The 23,773-nt window shown below is 36.6% G+C and overlaps 2 protein-coding genes and 1 pseudogene across 2 annotated transcripts; 1 reads left to right on the forward strand and 2 right to left on the reverse strand.

Annotated features, from left to right (window-relative positions):
* Positions 1–15,217: 15,217 nt before the first annotated feature.
* Positions 15,218–16,219, forward strand: LOC149184605 (nematode resistance protein-like HSPRO2). Its single transcript, XM_089415396.1, has 2 exons — positions 15,218–15,682; positions 15,878–16,219. The coding sequence occupies exons 1-2, from the start codon at positions 15,218–15,220 to the stop codon at positions 16,217–16,219; spliced, it is 807 nt and encodes a 268-aa protein (XP_089271522.1).
* An 846-nt stretch (positions 16,220–17,065) lies between these two features.
* Positions 17,066–17,818, reverse strand: LOC149184606 (nematode resistance protein-like HSPRO2 pseudogene; annotated as a pseudogene).
* A 17-nt stretch (positions 17,819–17,835) lies between these two features.
* Positions 17,836–18,357, reverse strand: LOC149184607 (nematode resistance protein-like HSPRO2). The gene has a single exon (XM_089415397.1). The coding sequence runs from the start codon at positions 18,355–18,357 to the stop codon at positions 17,836–17,838; it is 522 nt and encodes a 173-aa protein (XP_089271523.1).
* Positions 18,358–23,773: the final 5,416 nt, after the last annotated feature.

Genomic DNA, 23,773 nt, shown 5'->3' on the forward strand with positions numbered 1-23,773 from the left:
ATTGTTTCTTGGATGGCACACGGGAAGTGAATGTTATGTGTTCGCAGCAGCGAAAAGAAGAACCAGAGGATGTAAGCACAGCAGTGCAAAAATATATTTTGAAAATTTTGTGAGGCATTGAAAAACAGAGGTGAAGGAAAACCATGTGTGGTTTTGCAAGTGCATAAAGATAATTGTGGAGCGAGTTTTTGTAACTCTGTAAGTTTTGTTCTTACAGCAGCATGTAAAAGTTTTTCACACCAGTGAATGTAAATTTTGTTTTACAGCAGTAAGCTCATGTAAACCTTTGTTACAGCAGTAAGTTATTTTTCACAGCAGTGAATACAAAAGGGATTCTACAGTGGTAAATCTTTGTATCAATTTTTAATGAATAGAAAGTTTTATGGTGGTGAATTACTCTGTTTTCTTCATGAAATTTTTTTTAAGTCTTCTATGCACAAAAGATCCTGGAGTAAAAAAAACAGAGCATTGCCTCTGTGTATTTGTTTGGTTTTTGGTTTTTGGTATTTTCCCATTTAAAGAAAAATACCCAACAGTGGTATTAGAGCAGGCTTAGGCTCTTGAAGGTGTTCAAGAAGCTGAAGGGAGAAGGTTGTTGCTGCAGCAAAACTTCTCAGTCAGACAGAAGACTCAGACAGCAAAGGATTCAGGTATTTCAAAAGTTTTTTTTGTGTTGCTGAAGAAGCAGTGATCTGTTTTAAATACATAGTCAAGGAATGGCCAGCACAAGCACTGGTATGGGTTTGTTTAACACCCAGCTCCCACAGTTCAATGGGAAGAACTATGACTATTGGTCAATAACTATGACAGCCCTGCTTGCCTCCCAAGACTTATGGGAAATAGTTGAAGATGGCTTTGAAGAACCAGCAGATGAAACTGAGTTCAATGCATTAACTCAGGGAGAGAAGGATCTGCTTAAGAACAATAGGAAGAAGGACTCAAAAGCCCATGTGTTGTTGTATCTAGCAGTAGACCAGAGTATGTTTCCAAGGTTAGCAGCAGCTAAGACAGCCAATGAAGCATGGCAAACCCTTAAGACAGCCTATCAAGGCATGGAGAGAGTGAAGACAACAAAACTACAATTGCTGAGAAAGGATTTTGAGAACTTGAACATGAAAGAGTCAGATAATATTGACTCATTCTTCACTCATGTGATTGGTGTAATCACACAAATGAGAACTCATGGAGAAACCATTGAAGACAGAAGAATTGTGGAGAAAATATTGAGGGTCTTACCCTCAAGGTTTGATGCCATAGTCACCACCATTGAAGAGACAAAGGATCTCTCAAGATATTCAGTTGATGAGCTACATGCATCACTGATAACACATGAACAGAGGTTGAGTAGGAATGAAAACTCATCTCTTGAGCAAGCCTTCAAGACCCAGATGTCCTTTGGAAGAGGAAGAGGTCAAGGCAGAGGAAACAAGAGAGGAAGAGGCAGAAGCCAGAACAGAGGTGGAAGGAACAGCCCATCAAATGCACAAGGAAGAGGCAGCAATCCAAATCAGAACCAAGGCCAAGGCAGCAGCCAACAAGGAGGACAACATCATGCTCAAGGACAAAGGTATGATAAATCTAATGTTCAATGCTATTATTGCAAAAAGTATGGACATTATGCAAGTGATTGTAGAAAGAAACAGCATGATATGAACAGCAGACAAAATGCAAATGTTACAAGAGAAAACAGCAGTCAAGACAATGTCCTGTTAGCTTGTAACATGGCTGAAACACATAGTGAGGACATATGGTTTTTAGACTCAGGTTGCAGCAACCATATGACCGGAAACATTGCCTTCTTTTCTGCCCTAGATAAAAATGTGAAATCAGAAGTCACACTAGGAACTGATAGTAAAGTGTCTGTTATGGGAAAAGGAGAAATAAAAATACTTTCAAAGCAAGGAGAAAGGAAAACCATAGCAGATGTATACTATGTTCCCGGAATGAGATGTAATCTCTTGAGTATTGGACAGCTTGTCCATAAGGGGTACAATGTTTTCTTTAAAAATGATGTGTGCACCATCATGGACATACCACCCAGCAAAAGATGCATTGCTGAAGTGAAGATGACAAGGAACAGGATGTTCCCTCTCAGGATCAGGGCAGACATGAAAAACAAAGGTGAAATTGCAGCAGTCACCCAAGAGGCCTTCCAAAGCGTGCCAAAGGATGAGAACTGGTTATGGCACTTGAGATTCGGGCATCTAAATTTTGGAGGCCTAAACTTATTGAGCAGAAAAGGAATGGTAAAGGGATTACCATTGATAGAGAAGCCAGACAGCCTTTGTGAAGGTTGCATATTGGGAAAACAACATAGAGAAAGTTTTCCATCAGGGAAAAGCATAAGGGCAAAGGCACCCTTAGAGATTATCCACTCAGATTTGTGTGGACCAATGCAAGCTCCATCATTAGCTGGCAGCCTATATTTCTTGACATTCATTGATGATTATACAAGAAAAACTTGGATATATTTCCTTAAAAACAAAAGTGAAGTGTTTGAGAAATTCCAAAATTTCAAAGCACTTGTGGAGAACCAAAGCGGGCTGCATATAAAAGTTTTGAGAACTGATAGAGGAGGTGAGTATATCTCCAAGGAATTCCTAAGATTCTGTAGAGAAAATGGAATTCACAAACAGTTTACAACTCGGTACACCCCACAGCAAAATGGAGTTGCTGAAAGGAAGAACAGGACCATTATGGATATGGCAAGGAGCATGTTGAAGGCAAAGCATTTGCCAAATGAGTATTGGGCTGAAGCTGTACATTGTGCAGTTTATATATTGAACAGGTGTCCTACAAAAGCAGTCATGAACAAGGTGCCAGAAGAGGCATGGAGTGGGAGAAAGCAAGGAGTCACCCACATGAGAGTTTTTGGGTGTGTGGCCTATGCACACATACCAGATCAGCTAAGGAGGAAGTTGGACAGCAAAGGGGAGAAATGCATCTTCATTGGATACAGTGATGAATCCAAAGCCTACAGGCTGTACATTCCATCTACCAAGAAGTTCTTTGTAAGCAGGGATGTTCAATTCATTGAGGAGGAAGCTTGGGATGGAAGCATAGAGAAAACAGTGAATGTCAAAAACTGTTTGTCTCATGATGAAGATGAAGAGGAAGTGGCTGAAGTACATCCCCAAACAGCAGCGCCAACACAAGGACAGCAAGGAACACCATTGAGGATCAATGAGAGTGCTTCTCCAAGCACACCACAAGGAGGAAATTCAAGTGCATCTTCAAGCACTTGCACACCAAGTGAAAGAGGTAAGAAGTTTAGAAATCTAAGTGACATTTATAATGAAGGAATGAATTCCTTATTTGCCTTGTATTGTCATGTTGATGATCCTATTCATTTCGAAGAAGCAATTAGAGATAGGAAATGGATAGAAGCTATGGATGAGGAGATGAATGCCATAGAGAGAAACAAAACATGGGATTTGGTTGAGTTACCAAAAGGCAAAGAAGTCATTGGTGTGAAATGGGTCTACAAGACCAAGAGCAATGCTGAAGGCAAGATTGAAAGGCACAAGGCAAGGCTGGTTGTCAAAGGGTACAAGCAGCAGTATGGGAGAGATTATGAGGAGACTTTCGCACCGGTTGCAAGAATGGAAACCGTGAGAGCAGTGCTGTCCATAGCAGCACAAAACAAATGGAAAGTCTACCAAATGGATGTGAAATCAGCTTTCCTAAATGGAGTGTTAAAAGAAGAGGTTTATGTTGAACAGCCTCTCGGCTATGAGAAGAAAGGTGAAGAGCACAAAGTGTGCAAATTGAAGAAAGCTCTTTATGGGCTGAAGCAAGCGCCAAGAGCATGGTACAGCAGGATAGATTCATATCTATTAGATAATGAATTTGACAAATGTGAAGGAGAACCCACAGTCTACATCAAGGAAAATGATGGTAAAATTTTAATTGTTGTCTTGTATGTTGATGATGTGATTTTCACAGGTAATGATGATCAGCTCATTAAGAATTTTAAATCAGTCATGAAGGATGAATTTGAAATGACTGACATGGGTTTGTTGAGATACTTCTTAGGCATAGAAGTAGATCAAAATGAAAAAGGAATTTTCATATCTCAAGCAAAATATGTAAATCAAGTTTTGAGCAGATTTAAGATGGAAGAATGCAAGGCAGCAATCACTCCCACAGTAATGGGATTAAAGCTCAGCAGAGAGGACAGCAGCAAGGATTTTGATCCTAGTCTGTATAAAAGTATTGTGGGCAGCCTTATGTATTTAACAGCAACTAGGCCTGATTTAATGTATGCTGTTAGTTTGATTTCCAGGTTCATGGAGAGGCCGAAGGAGGCACATTGGCAGGCAGCAAAGAGAATTTTGAGGTATGTCAAAGGTACCAAAATGTTTGGCATATTATATAGTGTCTCAGAAAGTTCAGATTTAATTGGTTACACTGATAGCGATTGGGCTGGAAGTGTAGATGATCGGAAGAGCACTTCCGGTTATGTTTTTAATATGGGTTCAGGAGCCATTTCATGGGCTTCTAAGAAGCAGTCCATTGTAGCATTGTCTACAGCAGAGGCTGAATATGTGGCAGCTACAGCAGCAGCATGTCAAGCAGTGTGGATGAGAAGAATGTTGAGAAGCTTAGGCCAAGAGCAGGCAAAAGCGACAGTGATCTTTTGTGACAATAGCTCAGCTATTGCATTGTCAAAGAATTCAGTGTTTCATAAGAGAACGAAACACATTGATACAAGGTTTCACTACATCAGAGAATTGGTGAACAATGGAGAAATTGTCTTGGAACATTGCAGGACTCAAGAACAGGTAGCAGACATCTTAACAAAGCCATTGGATCAGAAGAGCTTTGAATTTTTGAGGAAGTGTTTGGGTATGATTGAATGCCCGACAGTTGAAATTAAAGGGGAGTGTTGAAAATATAATTTCAACTGCAATCGCCGATATCGCATCGGCAAAGTCAAAGTGAAGGAGTTATAAAGAAGCTTTTGTGTTTGCGATGAGCGATCGCCGATATCGCATCGGCACTTCGCTATAGGCAATATCATAGGGTCGGGATTTTTAACATGAGTAAAGTTGCGATGCGATGGAGTGGACCCGATGGCTTCCCAAAACCAAATTGCATAATGTTTGAAATTCACCCGACGGCAAATATTAAATGTTACGTGGAGTAAAGCTAAGTTTTGGTTGACCATACGTCTTAATGAAATGTCATAGTGGTAGGTAAAATATTAAAGTTTTACATAGAGTTCGTAAGTTTTTTTTTATGAAAAGGTATGGGCGTATGTACTTATTACATAAATTCTGTATGGGACATGAGTATGTAATTTATTACTATGTTGACCATTGTTTCTTGGATGGCACACGGGAAGTGAATGTTATGTGTTCGCAGCAGCGAAAAGAAGAACCAGAGGATGTAAGCACAGCAGTGCAAAAATATATTTTGAAAATTTTGTGAGGCATTGAAAAACAGAGGTGAAGGAAAACCATGTGTGGTTTTGCAAGTGCATAAAGATAATTGTGGAGCGAGTTTTTGTAACTCTGTAAGTTTTGTTCTAACAGCAGCATGTAAAAGTTTTTCACACCAGTGAATGTAAATTTTGTTTTACAGCAGTAAGCTCATGTAAACCTTTGTTACAGCAGTAAGTTATTTTTCACAGCAGTGAATACAAAAGGGATTCTACAGTGGTAAATCTTTGTATCAATTTTTAATGAATAGAAAGTTTTATGGTGGTGAATTACTCTGTTTTCTTCATGAATTTTTTTTTAAGTCTTCTGTGCACAAAAGATCCTGGAGTAAAAAAAACAGAGCATTGCCTCTGTGTATTTGTTTGGTTTTTGGTTTTTGGTATTTTCCCATTTAAAGAAAAATACCCAACAGTGGTATCAGAGCAGGCTTAGGCTCTTGAAGGTGTTCAAGAAGCTGAAGGGAGAAGGTTGTTGCTGCAGCAAAACTTCTCAGTCAGACAGAAGACTCAGACAGCAAAGGATTCAGGTATTTCAAAAGTTTTTTTTGTGTTGCTGAAGAAGCAGTGATCTGTTTTAAATACACAGTCAAGGAATGGCCAGCACAAGCACTGGTATGGGTTTGTTTAACACCCAGCTCCCACAGTTCAATGGGAAGAACTATGACTATTGGTCAATAACTATGACAGCCCTGCTTGCCTCCCAAGACTTATGGGAAATAGTTGAAGATGGCTTTGAAGAACCAGCAGATGAAACTGAGTTCAATGCATTAACTCAGGGAGAGAAGGATCTGCTTAAGAACAATAGGAAGAAGGACTCAAAAGCCCGTGTGTTGTTGTATCTAGCAGTAGACCAGAGTATGTTTCCAAGGTTAGCAGCAGCTAAGACAGCCAATGAAGCATGGCAAACCCTTAAGACAGCCTATCAAGGCATGGAGAGAGTGAAGACAGCAAAACTACAATTGCTGAGAAAGGATTTTGAGAACTTGAACATGAAAGAGTCAGATAATATTGACTCATTCTTCACTCATGTGATTGGTGTAATCACACAAATGAGAACTCATGGAGAAACCATTGAAGACAGAAGAATTGTGGAGAAAATATTGAGGGTCTTACCCTCAAGGTTTGATGCCATAGTCACCACCATTGAAGAGACAAAGGATCTCTCAAGATATTCAGTTGATGAGCTACATGCATCACTGATAACACATGAACAGAGGTTGAGTAGGAATGAAAACTCATCTCTTGAGCAAGCCTTCAAGACCCAGATGTCCTTTGGAAGAGGAAGAGGTCAAGGCAGAGGAAACAAGAGAGGAAGAGGCAGAAGCCAGAACAGAGGTGGAAGGAACAGCCCATCAAATGCACAAGGAAGAGGCAGCAATCCAAATCAGAACCAAGGCCAAGGCAGCAGCCAACAAGGAGGACAACATCATGCTCAAGGACAAAGGTATGATAAATCTAATGTTCAATGCTATTATTGCAAAAAGTATGGACATTATGCAAGTGATTGTAGAAAGAAACAGCATGATATGAACAGCAGACAAAATGCAAATGTTACAAGAGAAAACAGCAGTCAAGACAATGTCCTGTTAGCTTGTAACATGGCTGAAACACATAGTGAGGACATATGGTTTTTAGACTCAGGTTGCAGCAACCATATGACCGGAAACATTGCCTTCTTTTCTGCCCTAGATAAAAATGTGAAATCAGAAGTCACACTAGGAACTGATAGTAAAGTGTCTGTTATGGGAAAAGGAGAAATAAAAATACTTTCAAAGCAAGGAGAAAGGAAAACCATAGCAGATGTATACTATGTTCCCGGAATGAGATGTAATCTCTTGAGTATTGGACAGCTTGTCCATAAGGGGTACAATGTTTTCTTTAAAAATGATGTGTGCACCATCATGGACATACCACCCAGCAAAAGATGCATTGCTGAAGTGAAGATGACAAGGAACAGGATGTTCCCTCTCAGGATCAGGGCAGACATGAAAAACAAAGGTGAAATTGCAGCAGTCACCCAAGAGGCCTTCCAAAGCGTGCCAAAGGATGAGAACTGGTTATGGCACTTGAGATTCGGGCATCTAAATTTTGGAGGCCTAAACTTATTGAGCAGAAAAGGAATGGTAAAGGGATTACCATTGATAGAGAAGCCAGACAGCCTTTGTGAAGGTTGCATATTGGGAAAACAACATAGAGAAAGTTTTCCATCAGGGAAAAGCATAAGGGCAAAGGCACCCTTAGAGATTATCCACTCAGATTTGTGTGGACCAATGCAAGCTCCATCATTAGCTGGCAGCCTATATTTCTTGACATTCATTGATGATTATACAAGAAAAACTTGGATATATTTCCTTAAAAACAAAAGTGAAGTGTTTGAGAAATTCCAAAATTTCAAAGCACTTGTGGAGAACCAAAGCGGGCTGCATATAAAAGTTTTGAGAACTGATAGAGGAGGTGAGTATATCTCCAAGGAATTCCTAAGATTCTGTAGAGAAAATGGAATTCACAAACAGTTTACAACTCGGTACACCCCACAGCAAAATGGAGTTGCTGAAAGGAAGAACAGGACCATTATGGATATGGCAAGGAGCATGTTGAAGGCAAAGCATTTGCCAAATGAGTATTGGGCTGAAGCTGTACATTGTGCAGTTTATATATTGAACAGGTGTCCTACAAAAGCAGTCATGAACAAGGTGCCAGAAGAGGCATGGAGTGGGAGAAAGCAAGGAGTCACCCACATGAGAGTTTTTGGGTGTGTGGCCTATGCACACATACCAGATCAGCTAAGGAGGAAGTTGGACAGCAAAGGGGAGAAATGCATCTTCATTGGATACAGTGATGAATCCAAAGCCTACAGGCTGTACATTCCATCTACCAAGAAGTTCTTTGTAAGCAGGGATGTTCAATTCATTGAGGAGGAAGCTTGGGATGGAAGCATAGAGAAAACAGTGAATGTCAAAAACTGTTTGTCTCATGATGAAGATGAAGAGGAAGTGGCTGAAGTACATCCCCAAACAGCAGCGCCAACACAAGGACAGCAAGGAACACCATTGAGGATCAATGAGAGTGCTTCTCCAAGCACACCACAAGGAGGAAATTCAAGTGCATCTTCAAGCACTTGCACACCAAGTGAAAGAGGTAAGAAGTTTAGAAATCTAAGTGACATTTATAATGAAGGAATGAATTCCTTATTTGCCTTGTATTGTCATGTTGATGATCCTATTCATTTCGAAGAAGCAATTAGAGATAGGAAATGGATAGAAGCTATGGATGAGGAGATGAATGCCATAGAGAGAAACAAAACATGGGATTTGGTTGAGTTACCAAAAGGCAAAGAAGTCATTGGTGTGAAATGGGTCTACAAGACCAAGAGCAATGCTGAAGGCAAGATTGAAAGGCACAAGGCAAGGCTGGTTGTCAAAGGGTACAAGCAGCAGTATGGGAGAGATTATGAGGAGACTTTCGCACCGGTTGCAAGAATGGAAACCGTGAGAGCAGTGCTGTCCATAGCAGCACAAAACAAATGGAAAGTCTACCAAATGGATGTGAAATCAGCTTTCCTAAATGGAGTGTTAAAAGAAGAGGTTTATGTTGAACAGCCTCTCGGCTATGAGAAGAAAGGTGAAGAGCACAAAGTGTGCAAATTGAAGAAAGCTCTTTATGGGCTGAAGCAAGCGCCAAGAGCATGGTACAGCAGGATAGATTCATATCTATTAGATAATGAATTTGACAAATGTGAAGGAGAACCCACAGTCTACATCAAGGAAAAGGATGGTAAAATTTTAATTGTTGTCTTGTATGTTGATGATGTGATTTTCACAGGTAATGATGATCAGCTCATTAAGAATTTTAAATCAGTCATGAAGGATGAATTTGAAATGACTGACATGGGTTTGTTGAGATACTTCTTAGGCATAGAAGTAGATCAAAATGAAAAAGGAATTTTCATATCTCAAGCAAAATATGTAAATCAAGTTTTGAGCAGATTTAAGATGGAAGAATGCAAGGCAGCAATCACTCCCACAGTAATGGGATTAAAGCTCAGCAGAGAGGACAGCAGCAAGGATTTTGATCCTAGTCTGTATAAAAGTATTGTGGGCAGCCTTATGTATTTAACAGCAACTAGGCCTGATTTAATGTATGCTGTTAGTTTGATTTCCAGGTTCATGGAGAGGCCGAAGGAGGCACATTGGCAGGCAGCAAAGAGAATTTTGAGGTATGTCAAAGGTACCAAAATGTTTGGCATATTATATAGTGTCTCAGAAAGTTCAGATTTAATTGGTTACACTGATAGCGATTGGGCTGGAAGTGTAGATGATCGGAAGAGCACTTCCGGTTATGTTTTTAATATGGGTTCAGGAGCCATTTCATGGGCTTCTAAGAAGCAGTCCATTGTAGCATTGTCTACAGCAGAGGCTGAATATGTGGCAGCTACAGCAGCAGCATGTCAAGCAGTGTGGATGAGAAGAATGTTGAGAAGCTTAGGCCAAGAGCAGGCAAAAGCGACAGTGATCTTTTGTGACAATAGCTCAGCTATTGCATTGTCAAAGAATTCAGTGTTTCATAAGAGAACGAAACACATTGATACAAGGTTTCACTACATCAGAGAATTGGTGAACAATGGAGAAATTGTCTTGGAACATTGCAGGACTCAAGAACAGGTAGCAGACATCTTAACAAAGCCATTGGATCAGAAGAGCTTTGAATTTTTGAGGAAGTGTTTGGGTATGATTGAATGCCCGACAGTTGAAATTAAAGGGGAGTGTTGAAAATATAATTTCAACTGCAATCGCCGATATCGCATCGGCAAAGTCAAAGTGAAGGAGTTATAAAGAAGCTTTTGTGTTTGCGATGAGCGATCGCCGATATCGCATCGGCACTTCGCTATAGGCAATATCATAGGGTCGGGGTTTTTAACATGAGTAAAGTTGCGATGCGATGGAGTGGACCCGATGGCTTCCCAAAACCAAATTGCATAATGTTTGAAATTCACCCGACGGCAAATATTAAATGTTACGTGGAGTAAAGCTAAGTTTTGGTTGACCATACGTCTTAATGAAATGTCATAGTGGTAGGTAAAATATTAAAGTTTTACATAGAGTTCGTAAGTTTTTTTTTATGAAAAGGTATGGGCGTATGTACTTATTACATAAATTCTGTATGGGACATGAGTATGTAATTTATTACTATGTTGACCATTGTTTCTTGGATGGCACACGGGAAGTGAATGTTATGTGTTCGCAGCAGCGAAAAGAAGAACCAGAGGATGTAAGCACAGCAGTGCAAAAATATATTTTGAAAATTTTGTGAGGCATTGAAAAACAGAGGTGAAGGAAAACCATGTGTGGTTTTGCAAGTGCATAAAGATAATTGTGGAGCGAGTTTTTGTAACTCTGTAAGTTTTGTTCTTACAGCAGCATGTAAAAGTTTTTCACACCAGTGAATGTAAATTTTGTTTTACAGCAGTAAGCTCATGTAAACCTTTGTTACAGCAGTAAGTTATTTTTCACAGCAGTGAATACAAAAGGGATTCTACAGTGGTAAATCTTTGTATCAATTTTTAATGAATAGAAAGTTTTATGGTGGTGAATTACTCTGTTTTCTTCATGAAATTTTTTTTAAGTCTTCTGTGCACAAAAGATCCTGGAGTAAAAAAAACAGAGCATTGCCTCTGTGTATTTGTTTGGTTTTTGGTTTTTGGTATTTTCCCATTTAAAGAAAAATACCCAACAGGCTTCACCCCACAATAAATCAGTTTGTAGGTTGCTTACATGCATTGCAGTTTTTTTTGCTAATAACTAGATGGAAACGACCAACTCGTTGCCCTTTGATGTACGAATAACATTTTAGCTATCGTTTTATCAAAAAACAATTTACATGTGGAGACTCTTGGCAGGATACCGAGCCTGATGTTACTATCGACACAGTGCCAAATATAAAGAAGCAGCATGAAGTACACGTTGGTAAGTAAATTTCATTAAATTTAGGGTACAGCATCAATTCTCGTGAAGAATTTAATGAACAACGATATGAGAATGATCTTGGTTCCCTTGATAACATAGCTTGTGGTTAATTTCAGTGAATTCCTTGTCAGAATCACACGCTGCAATGCTTATATGTGATATAAATGTTGGTTTCTCTTACATGTGTTCACCTTTCGTTATTAAAGCCAGCGTTGTTATTTGGAATTTATTGTTCCTAGGCATTACATTACTATCTGACAATTTGCATAAATGTGGCACGCTGTTGATCTATGAGGTGTATCTAGGACTGCGAGTCCTATTTCCACCTCCATAGCAAAGTTAATGCTATGGAGTACCCCTCTGACAGCCGCATACAACATCATCGACCATGCATCATAAATGGTATTCGTCTCCGGCATCCCTCTCCGGCTACCCATAGACGCCCCCGGCGACCCTGCCCGCAGCCACGGGTGGCCTCCACTCAGATCGTATTGATGACGGACGGGAGAGCGTGGCCTCCACTCAGATCGTATTGATGACCGATGGGAGAGCTCATTTACGTCATGTACGAACCGGACCAACTTCCTCCAGGCCATTCAAAGTCCCGGCAATCCTATCTGCAAAACCATTCCGCCACAATTCACCTTCTGGACTCCGGCGAACAGAGAGGGAGGTGAGCACTCCGCGGCGAACAGAACAGAGGAGACGTTCAATAGACAGAGGAGCTGGCCATTGGTTATCGAGATTTGCGGTGGGCAAGGTTAGTACATCTGAAGCCTGCGAATTCTCGGTGAATTTTAACATCTATTTGGACTCGCCTAACATTCTAATTTGAGTTGCAAATCACTTCATTGAAGTGCAAAATTTTAATCTGGTGTAATAATTTCCGTCATCACTGTCTCTGCGTAAAAGACCATTTATCTCCTCTGCGAATTTATGTCTGTTCGTCAATCTGTTGATAAAATTGCTGTTTTTGAATTTATTGCTCAGTTATGTCCGTTCATCCATCTCGTGATAAAATTGCTGTTTTTGAATTTACTTTCATTTTGTTCAAATTCGAGGGTTCATAATTTATGGTAAATAGTCGATCACCCTAAGATATTGTTTTTTACAAGATGGGTTGCGATCATATACCATTATTGCTTTGTTTTGTACAAACTGGGTTGCGATCATACACCATTGTTGCTTCGTTTACCGAGTTACGGTATTAAGAGTTTTGGCCCAAACCTTTAGTGTGGATTAGACTGTCTTGTCTTTTTTTTTCATATAGCAGTCTGCTAAATTTAAATGCATAGTTGTAATTGTTTTGTTGTGTCATTTTCATTTTTTCAAATATTTTTACCAAAATCTCGTTTGTCGTCGTATAAATTTTTGCAATTCTAATGCCTAAAAGATTTCTCAGAAATAGTTTCTTTACAAAAAAACTTCAAAACATAAAATTTCAGTAACAATTAAATTACATTCCACTTTATAAATTTACAATTTAAATAATAAAATACAATTTAATTTTATGCACTGAAATGATAGATATTTGAACCAATAACCTTTTTTTTGGAAAATGTAATTTAACAATATACTCATTTACTATCAATTCAAAGCTTATATAATCCATAAACTTAAATTACTTTCAAATATTAATAATAAAATATAACTTAAATTACTTTAAAATATTAATCAGAATTAACAAATATTTTAGTGACGCCCAAAATTCTAAGCCTATCATTATTGAGCTCCGCTGGAACTGAATTCCAAAAAATGTATTAAACAGTTCGAGGGTTTGCATGATTATCGGATGGATCAAACCCTTGATTGGGCCTCTTGACGCATTTCCCTCCGCTTCGGTTGCCTCATAAATGGATTTAGATTTTGTAGTGTCTTTGACTAATTCTACTTTTAGTTGCTGCATACAAATCAAATGCGTTCAGAAGTCAAATTTTAGTCAAATATCATATCAGAGCTTACTGGGCAGTCCAAGTACCAGTGGTAATTAGGCTGGGACTTGTATGACTGGTAACAATAAAAGTTCAAAATTATAATGTATTGTAACAATGGTGACAGCAATTAAAGTTTGGCATTCTCATCAATTGTATATAGTTGTATAACTAAAACCAGAAATAATGTGAGCCTGTTAATTCCATCTAATTGATTGCGTTTAGAAACTCTCTATACTTTGAAACACGATTTCATTGAGTATACTATTCTACTTTAGTTTGCTTGAAATCCTGGTCACTTTTTCTTTTTAAGATTTCTTTTATGTAAGAATTTTTCAACAGAGTTCATCATTCTCATACTTGTCTCACTACTTATGGAGAGCTTGCCATAATCATTCTGGAATTCGTTAGATTTGTGTAACAATTCTCACCATAACATTAAAACTTGTGATTAATAAATATTCGTGTTGCCTGCAAAATCTAACAGCAAATCATCTGTCCTCATTTCATTCAATTTTATATTATACAAATGAATTATGAATACTGTAGATATATTATACGCAGTCGTATAAAAGATTATGAGCTGTTGAGGTGTGCAAAAGTGGAGCTGCAACGGTTTAAGATAACTACTTTTGATTATCTCAACTACTATTATCTTACTCTTCATTATCTTAACTATGAAATTATAAATTAATTACTTTAGAATTCAACCATCATTCGCATAATTTTGTATCAAGCACCGGCATAATTTTGAAACAAGGGTTGCGCCTATAGCAACCATAGTCTATAACCTTTTTTTAATTACTAATGATAATGATATCGTCAACATCCATAGACTCTATCCATCCATAGACTCTATCAACGCAAATACATACACATAAAAGTTCATTTTTAATTAAATACTAAAAATGATGTCATCACCATCCACAAAAAAACTCGAACAAAACAAAACTGTATAAAGAAAAGTCCATTTTATTAGGTTGGTTTCTGAAATCTGATGCGTGATATGAGTATGTTTTTCCTTCATAGATTAATATCTACTTCTGCAATAGAATGTCTTCTATATTGTATGAACTCATATCACGCAACCAACATTAAATAATCCCCTGTTTACATCTTAATTACAGGGTACCCATTTAAACGTGTATGTCGGTAGATGAAACTGGTGTCATCTGTTTGGATGGAGAAATGGAAAACGATAGTAAAAAATTACAAGACAATTGCATAGTCTAATAAATGTGGAATATTGTTGTTAAGGAATCTGTTTAGTTATTAACATTGTGAGTATATATGCACAGTGGAAACAGTAGATAAATTTGATCTAATAAGTATAAATGGAGAAATAAAGAAATGAGGTACACATGGAAATAGGAAGAAATGAGAGTTGACATTATTTACATTAAATATTAACACTTTAGATATTCAGACTAAAATCAGTTGATGAAAGCACTTACAGACTTTGTCCTTGGTGGATGTGCAACAGTAATGTGCTCAGAATTTAAGTGCCAACAGACCAACCACCGTATATTTAGCTTATATCTATTCACTTTGTTAACTGGAAAAATATATATTTATGTGTTGACATTATTTAACTCTTTTCATTATTTATGTGTTGAGTTTTTATCATCTACATAAAAAGTTGAGTTGCAACAAATAGATATGTTTTTTTTCCAGTGACGTATTATATATAGCTTTTTAAATATATCAAGGATTTAAGAACATTTTATTCTATTCCAGTTTTCAAAATTTTAGTGTTTAAAATGGATTTTAGTGTTTATTCTATTATTATGTTGTTCTTTTTAGATTATGGTATATGGCGAGCATTAGTGTCTTTACTCTCCTCGTTATGTTTGCAGGGAAAAAATATGTCCTGTAAAAAAATGGCATCCTATTTTGCCTTTGTTGAAGAATCCATAGAGCCCTCCCCCATGGAGTGTGCGGGTTACGAGCAGTATGTGCATCTCCCCGAGCTCAGTGCCATGTGGAAATTCAAGGAATGGCCTGGTTGGTCTAGAGAGGGGTTGGTAAAGGCTGCCTTACAATCATTGGAGATTACTTTTCAGTTTGTTTCGTCTGTCCTCTGTGACACAAGGACTTACATTGACAAAGAGGAATGGAAGAGAAGGCTTGAATCCTTAATTAGTTCCCAGATTGAGTTGATTTCAATGATTTGTGAAAATGACAAGCAGGTTCCCACTCTTCAGTTGTCAGTAAGTAGTGGTGTTCTCTCATGGAAAGTTTTCCGTGAGGTATGGCAGAGACCTGGTGCTTTACCTGTGGTTAGCAGAACAAGTGAAGAGAGATTACTTCCTCGTTTGGGTACATGGAAAAGTGCTGAAGCTATGGTTTCTAGAATATGGCTTGCCATTGAAGGCCATATGCAGAGGACTCCCTTCACTTTAGGTCTGGGGGAACCAAATATGTCAGGTAAGCCTCTTCTTGAATATGATAGAATCTACAAGCCAAGATATTTGCACTCTTTAAAACAACATAAACAGTTCCATAATCTAGAAGATGCCAAACTTTGCAATGTCCTCCAGATCTTTGAGGCCTGGGTATTTGTAGGCCAAGAATTGTTGCAGAGAGTATATGAAAGAATAGACTCTGGGGATTTCGTAGGAGCATCCACAGACTGTTGGATGGTTGAAAGGATGTGGAACATGCTCACAGAAATTGTGAATTTGCTTCTAGTGATGGACCCAGATGATTTCCTTTGCCTTAAACACCAGTTGGCAATTAGCAGCACTAGTACGCTTGCAAGCGCATATTGCCTTCGGTCTGCCCCCCTTAGAGACCTTACAAATGCATGCAAGGAACTAAGGCATCTGGTGCCCAAAGTCATCGGTGTTGAGGCTGATCCAAAGGGTGGACCAAGGCTCTAGGAGGCACTTATGCATTTGTTTCATTCACATGGACTGCGCTCACATAACACTTCAGGTGCTTACCATGTTGCAATAATACATGTTCTGTTGGCCTTCCAGGGAATAGAAGCCGCGGTGAAAAGGTTTTTCTTCTCATATCACCAGCTGGTAGTAACAACCATGGGTAGCACTGAAATGAAGGGTCCATCATATCTAGGTGCTTGTGATGCCCTATGTCAGATATATTTTGAACCACCTTATTTCCCTAGTGTGGATGGTGCAAAGACATTTTTGGGTTACTATTGTCACTAAAAGTTACAACTATGGTGGATGGTACACTGGAAGATCTACAGACAAATCAAGTGAAGTTTACAAGAGAAAGAACAGTGCCTTCAGTTTTTCAATGTATTACCCCAAATTCATACATACACTTTTTACATTGACAGTTTTGAGTACTATACATAGAATTATATTGGATATAGGATTAGACTCATTTTTGTTCATCCCCATCAGTAGGACCAATCAATAGAACAGTGCTAGAAATTTGGGATTTTTTTTTTTTTCCCTCTCCAACATGGACCTCTCCAATGTGTGAGAGGTCCATGTTGGAGAGGGGAAAAAAAAAAAAATCCCAAATTTCTAGCACTGTTCTATTGATTGGTCCTACTGATGGGGATGAACAAAAATGAGTCTAATCCTATATCCAATATAATTCTATGTATAGTACTCAAAACTGTCAATGTAAAAAGTGTATGTATGAATTTGGGGTAATACATTGAAAAACTGAAGGCACTGTTCTTTCTCTTGTAAACTTCACTTGATTTGTCTGTAGATCTTCCAGTGTACCATCCACCATAGTTGTAACTTTTAGTGCCAATAGTAACCCAAAAATGTCTTTGCACCATCCACACTAGGGAAATAAGGTGGTTCAAAATATATCTGACGTAGGGCATCACAAGCACCTAGATATGATGGACCCTTCATTTCAGTGCTACCCATGGTTGTTACTACCAGCTGCTGATATGAGAAGAAAAACCTTTTCACTGCGGCTTCTATTGCCTCGAAGGCCAACAGAACATGTATTGTTGCAACATGGTAAGCACCTGAAGTGTTATGTGAGCGCAGTCCATGTGAATGAAACAAATGCATAAGTGCCTCCTGGAGCCTTGGTCCACCCTTTGGATCAGCCTCAACACCGATGACTTTGGGCACCAGATGCCTTAGTTCCTTGCATGCATTTGTAAGGTCTCTAAGGGGGGCAGACCGAAGGCAATATGCGCTTGCAAGCGTACTAGTGCTGCTAATTGCCAACTGGTGTTTAAGGCAAAGGAAATCATCTGGGTCCATCACTAGAAGCAAATTCACAATTTCTGTGAGCATGTTCCACATCCTTTCAACCATCCAACAGTCTGTGGATGCTCCTACGAAATCCCCAGAGTCTATTCTTTCATATACTCTCTGCAACAATTCTTGGCCTACAAATACCCAGGCCTCAAAGATCTGGAGGACATTGCAAAGTTTGGCATCTTCTAGATTATGGAACTGTTTATGTTGTTTTAAAGAGTGCAAATATCTTGGCTTGCAGATTCTATCATATTCAAGAAGAGGCTTACCTGACATATTTGGTTCCCCCAGACCTAAAGTGAAGGGAGTCCTTGCATATGGCCTTCAATGGCAAGCCACATTCTAGAAACCATAGCTTCAGCGCTTTTCCATGTACCCAAACGAGGAAGTAAGCTCTCTTCACTTGTTCTGCTAACCACATGTAAAGCACCAGGTCTCTGCCATACCTCACAGAAAACTTTCCATGAGAGAACACCACTACTTACTGACAACTGAAGAGTGGGAACCTGCTTGTCATTTTCACAAATCATTGAAATCAACTCAATCTGGGAACTAATTAAGGATTCAAGCCTTCTCTTCCATTCCTCTTTGTCAATGTAAGTCCTTGTGTCACAGAGGACAGACGAAACAAACTGAAAAGTAATCTCCAATGATTGTAAGGCAGCCTTTACCAACCCCTCTCTAGACCAACCAAGCCATTCCTTGAATTTCCACATGGCACTGAGCTCGGGGAGATGCACATACTGCTCGTAACCCACACACTCCATGGGGGAGGGCTCTATGGATTCTTCAACAAAGACAAAATAGGATGCCATTTTTTTACAGGACATATTTTTTCCCTGCAAACATAACGAGGAGAGTAAAGACACTAATGCTCTCCATATACCATAATCTAAAAAGAACAACATAATAATAGAATAAACACTAAAATCCATTTTAAACACTAAAATTTTGAAAACTGGAATAGAATAAAATGTTTTTAAATCCTTGATATATTTAAAAAGCTATATATAATACGTTACTGGACAAAAAACATATCTATTTGTTGCAACTCAACTTTTTATGTAGATGATAAAAACTCAACACATAAATAATGAAAAGAGTTAAATAATGTCAACACATAAATATATATTTTTCCAGTTAACAAAGTGAATAGATATAAGCTAAATATACGGTGGTTGGTCTGTTGGCACTTAAATTCTGAGCACATTACTGTTTCACATCCACCAAGGACAAAGTCTGTAAGTGCTTTCATCAACTGATTTTAGTCTGAATATCTAAAGTGTTAATATTTAATGTAAATAATGTCAACTCTCATTTCTTCCTATTTCCATGTGTACCTCATTTCTTTATTTCTCCATTTATACTTATTAGATCAAATTTATCTACTGTTTCCACTGTGCATATATACTCACAGTGTTAATAACTAAACAGATTCCTTAACAACAATATTCCACATTTATTAGACTATGCAATTGTCTTGTAATTTTTTACTATCGTTTTCCATTTCTCCATCCAAACAGATGACACCAGTTTCATCTACCGACATACACGTTTAAATGGGTACCCTGTAATTAAGATGTAAACAGGGGATTATTTAATGTTGGTTGCGTGATATGAGTTCATACAATATAGAAGACATTCTATTGCAGAAGTAGATATTAATCTATGAAGGAAAAACATACTCATATCACGCATCAGATTTCAGAAACCAACCTAATAAAATGGACTTTTCTTTATACAGTTTTGTTTTGTTCGAGTTTTTTTGTGGATGGTGATGACATCATTTTTAGTATTTAATTAAAAATGAACTTTTCTGTGTACGTATTTGCGTTGATAGAGTCTATGGATGGATAGAGTCTATGGATGCTGACGATATCATTATCATTAGTAATTAAAAAAAGGTTATAGACTATGGTTGCTATAGGCGCAACCCTTGTTTCAAAATTATGCCGGTGCTTGATACAAAATTATGCGAATGATGGTTGAATTCTAAAGTAATTAATTTATAATTTCATAGTTAAGATAATGCAGAGTAAGATAATAGTAGTTGAGATAATCAAAAGTAGTTATCTTAAACCGTTGCAGCTCCACTTTTGCACACCTCAACAGCTCATAATCTTTTATACGACTGCGTATAATATATCTACAGTATTCATAATTCATTTGTATAATATAAAATTGAATGAAATGAGGACAGATGATTTGCTGTTAGATTTTGCAGGCAACACGAATATTTATTAATCACAAGTTTTAATGTTATGGTGAGAATTGTTACACAAATCTAACGAATTCCAGAATGATTATGGCAAGCTCTCCATAAGTAGTGAGACAAGTATGAGAATGATGAACTCTGTTGAAAAATTCTTACATAAAACAAATCTTAAAAAGAAAAAGTGACCAGGATTTCAAGCAAACTAAAGTAGAATAGTATACTCAATGAAATCGTGTTTCAAAGTATAGAGAGTTTCTAAACGCAATCAATTAGATGGAATTAACAGGCTCACATTATTTCTGGTTTTAGTTATACAACTATATACAATTGATGAGAATGCCAAACTTTAATTGCTGTCACCATTGTTACAATACATTATAATTTTGAACTTTTATTGTTACCAGTCATACAAGTCCCAGCCTAATTACCACTGGTACTTGGACTACCCAGTAAGCTCTGATATGATATTTGACTAAAATTTGACTTCTGAACGCATTTGATTTGTATGCAGCAACGAAAAGTAGAATTAGTCAAAGACACTACAAAATCTAAATCCATTTATGAGGCAACCGAAGCGGAGGGAAATGCGTCAAGAGGCCCAATCAAGGGTTTGATCCATCCGATAATCATGCAAACCCTCGAACTGTTTAATACATTTTTTGGAATTCAGTTCCAGCGGAGCTCAATAATGATAGGCTTAGAATTTTGGGCGTCACTAAAATATTTGTTAATTCTGATTAATATTTTAAAGTAATTTAAGTTATATTTTATTATTAATATTTGAAAGTAATTTAAGTTTATGGATTATATAAGCTTTGAATTGATAGTAAATGAGTATATTGTTAAATTACATTTTCCAAAAAAAAGGTTATTGGTTCAAATATCTATCATTTCAGTTCATAAAATTAAATTGTATTTTATTATTTAAATTGTAAATTTATAAAGTGGAATGTAATTTAATTGTTACTGAAATTTTATGTTTTGAAGTTTTTTTGTAAAGAAACTATTTCTGAGAAATCTTTTAGGCATTAGAATTGCAAAAATTTATACGACGACAAACGAGATTTTGGTAAAAATATTTGAAAAAATGAGAATGACACAACAAAACAATTACAACTATGCATTTAAATTTAGCAGACTGCTATATGAAAAAAAAAAGACAAGACAGTCTAATCCACACTAAAGGTTTGGGCCAAAACTCTTAATACCGTAACTCGGTAAACGAAGCAACAATGGTGTATGATCGCAACCCAGTTTGTACAAAACGAAGCAATACTGGTATATGATCGCAACCCATCTTGTAAAAAACAATATCTTAGGGTGATCGACTATTTACCATAAATTATGAACCCTCGAATTTGAACAAAATGAAAGTAAATTCAAAAACAGCAATTTTATCACGAGATGGATGAACGGACATAACTGAGCAATAAATTCAAAAACAGCAATTTTATCAACAGATTGACGAACGGACATAAATTCGCAGAGGAGATAAATGGTCTTTTACGCAGAGACAGTGATGACGGAAATTATTACACCAGATTAAAATTTTGCACTTCAATGAAGTGATTTGCAGCTCAAATTAGAATGTTAGGCGAGTCCAAATAGATGTTAAAATTCACCGAGAATTCGCAGGCTTCAGATGTACTAACCTTGCCAACCGCAAATCTCGATAACCAATGGCCAGCTCCTCTGTCTATTGAACGTCTCCTCTGTTCTGTTCGCCGCGGAGTGCTCACCTCCCTCTCTGTTCGCCGGAGTCCAGAAGGTGAATTGTGGCGGAATGGTTTTGCAGATAGAATTGCCGGGACTTTGAATGGCCTGGAGGAAGTTGGTCCGGTTCGTACATGACGTAAATGAGCTCTCCCGTCGGTCATCAATACGATCTGAGTGGAGGCCACGCTCTCCCGTTCGTCATCAATACGATCTGAGTGGAGGCCACCAGTGGCTGCGGGCAAGGTCGCCGGGGGCGTCGATGGGCAGCGGGAGAGGGATGCCGGAGACAGATACCGTTTATGATGCATGGTCGATGATGCTGTATGCGGTTGTCAGAGGGGTACCTCCATAGCATTAACTTTGCTATGGAGGTGGAAATAGGACTCGCCATCTAGGACACCAAGCACTTTTTATTAAATGGCTATTGCTAGCGTATCTTTAATGATATCTAGATAATTTGGATAGATTTTTGGATATATTATTTTTATGTTGTAAGATCCTAACATTATTTATGATGCAGGTTGAGAATGTAAAGTTTTATTGATCAAAGAAAGTTACAATTATCTGTCTTTTCCATTTATTTGCCATCACTGTTTTGGTAGATGTCTTTTCCATCTTCTTTGCCATCACTATGTGGGTATTGAGTTATATTGTGGGTATTGAGTTATATCATTTTATTAGGTTTGGTTTTGTAATATTTTCTTGTTTATTATATCATTTTATTAGGTTTGGTTTTGTCATATTTTCGTGTTTACGCCATTTAGATTAAGTTTAGTCTTTGCATTGAGTTTAAAGTGAAAGGAAAACTATTAAAGTGAGAAGGAAAACTATTAAAATACCCATAGGTAATTTGTCTAACAATTATTCTTAAATTATTATTCATAAAATTTATTTATTTTTAATCTAAAATTTACCCAAAAAAAAATCTAAAATAAACTAAATAATAAAGATGCAACAAACTAATAACAGACTCTCAAATATTTTAATTAAGTGGCCATTATGAATGAGGATGAATTAGGCTTTGCATCTTTAATTGTATAACAGGAGTATAAGGGACTAGGGACTAATTTAATTGGGTAGGAAATAGATTTCATTTAATTAGCCAAAATTAGAAGGCTAATTTGATATTTAATTGATATTTCCCTAATCAAATTTTTATGTATTATAAAACTATGAAATTTTTGAATATATTAAATATTAAAATTTATTAATAAATAAAAAATTAATTTAATAAATTATTAAATTTTATATTAATAAATTTTGAATTTATAAATTATATCATTATTTTTTTAAAATTTAAAACTTATATCTATATGTATGTGAAATTATGTTTATTTATTTGTGAATTTTGTAAATAAATCTAATTAATTATATATTTAAGATTAATGTTTAGTTTTTTTTTTTATGAATTTTGTAAATTCATATTTATAATTAATATTTGTGATTTTAAATTTTTAATAATTAATAACACAAAATTATGTTGATAGATATGTTTATTCTGGAATTAAGATTTTAGAATTTTTATTTAATTATAAATAATTATTAAATGAATGGTAGGGATTTAATCTTTAGAATATTTTCCAATAATTTTATTACTAATTTTAATTTCAGATAAAATTTTGAGATTTATCTCAAAAGTAGTTATGTTCTTTTAGTTTTTATAATTAAATTGATTAATTAAAAAAAAAATGGTGTATATGAGTTATGGTTTTTGGCATGTGTTATTAGTAAGCCATGGTATTGCAACAAAACTTATTTATAAGTTAAGAATCTATTAAATTGATTTATTAAAAAAATTCATGTGCATATGAGTTATGGTTTTTTGGCATGTGTCATTAGTAAGCCATGGTATTGCAACAAAACTTATTTATAAGTTAAGAATCTTCATGGTAAAGTGAGAGTGAATCTTCACAATTGAGAATCTTGTTGCATGTTTTGTGATTTTTCAATCTTGGAAATGTGGGATGTATTATGAGGAAACTCTTTGATGAATGGTGTTACATGTTTATGATTTTTAAAATTTTGAAAATATGAGATATATTATGAAGTAAGTATTTTGAGATCTACATATGTTTACCACCATTTACTTTTATACAAATTTTATTTTATTTTAATAGTTTAACTTGTATTAACTTGTTTAACAAATCTTGTTACATGTTTTGTGATTTTTTGAATTTTAAAAGTATAAAATATATTATGAAGTAAGCATTTTGAGAACTATATTTATTTACCACCATTTAATTTTATACAAATTTATTTTATTTTAATTACTTTACTTATATTAAATAAATAATAATTAA

The sequence above is a fragment of the Pinus tabuliformis genome, chromosome 3_2 (genome assembly GCF_031772625.1).
Source record: "Pinus tabuliformis cultivar Carrire ecotype Pingquan chromosome 3_2, CPIR1, whole genome shotgun sequence".
NCBI lineage: Eukaryota > Viridiplantae > Streptophyta > Pinopsida > Pinales > Pinaceae > Pinus > Pinus tabuliformis.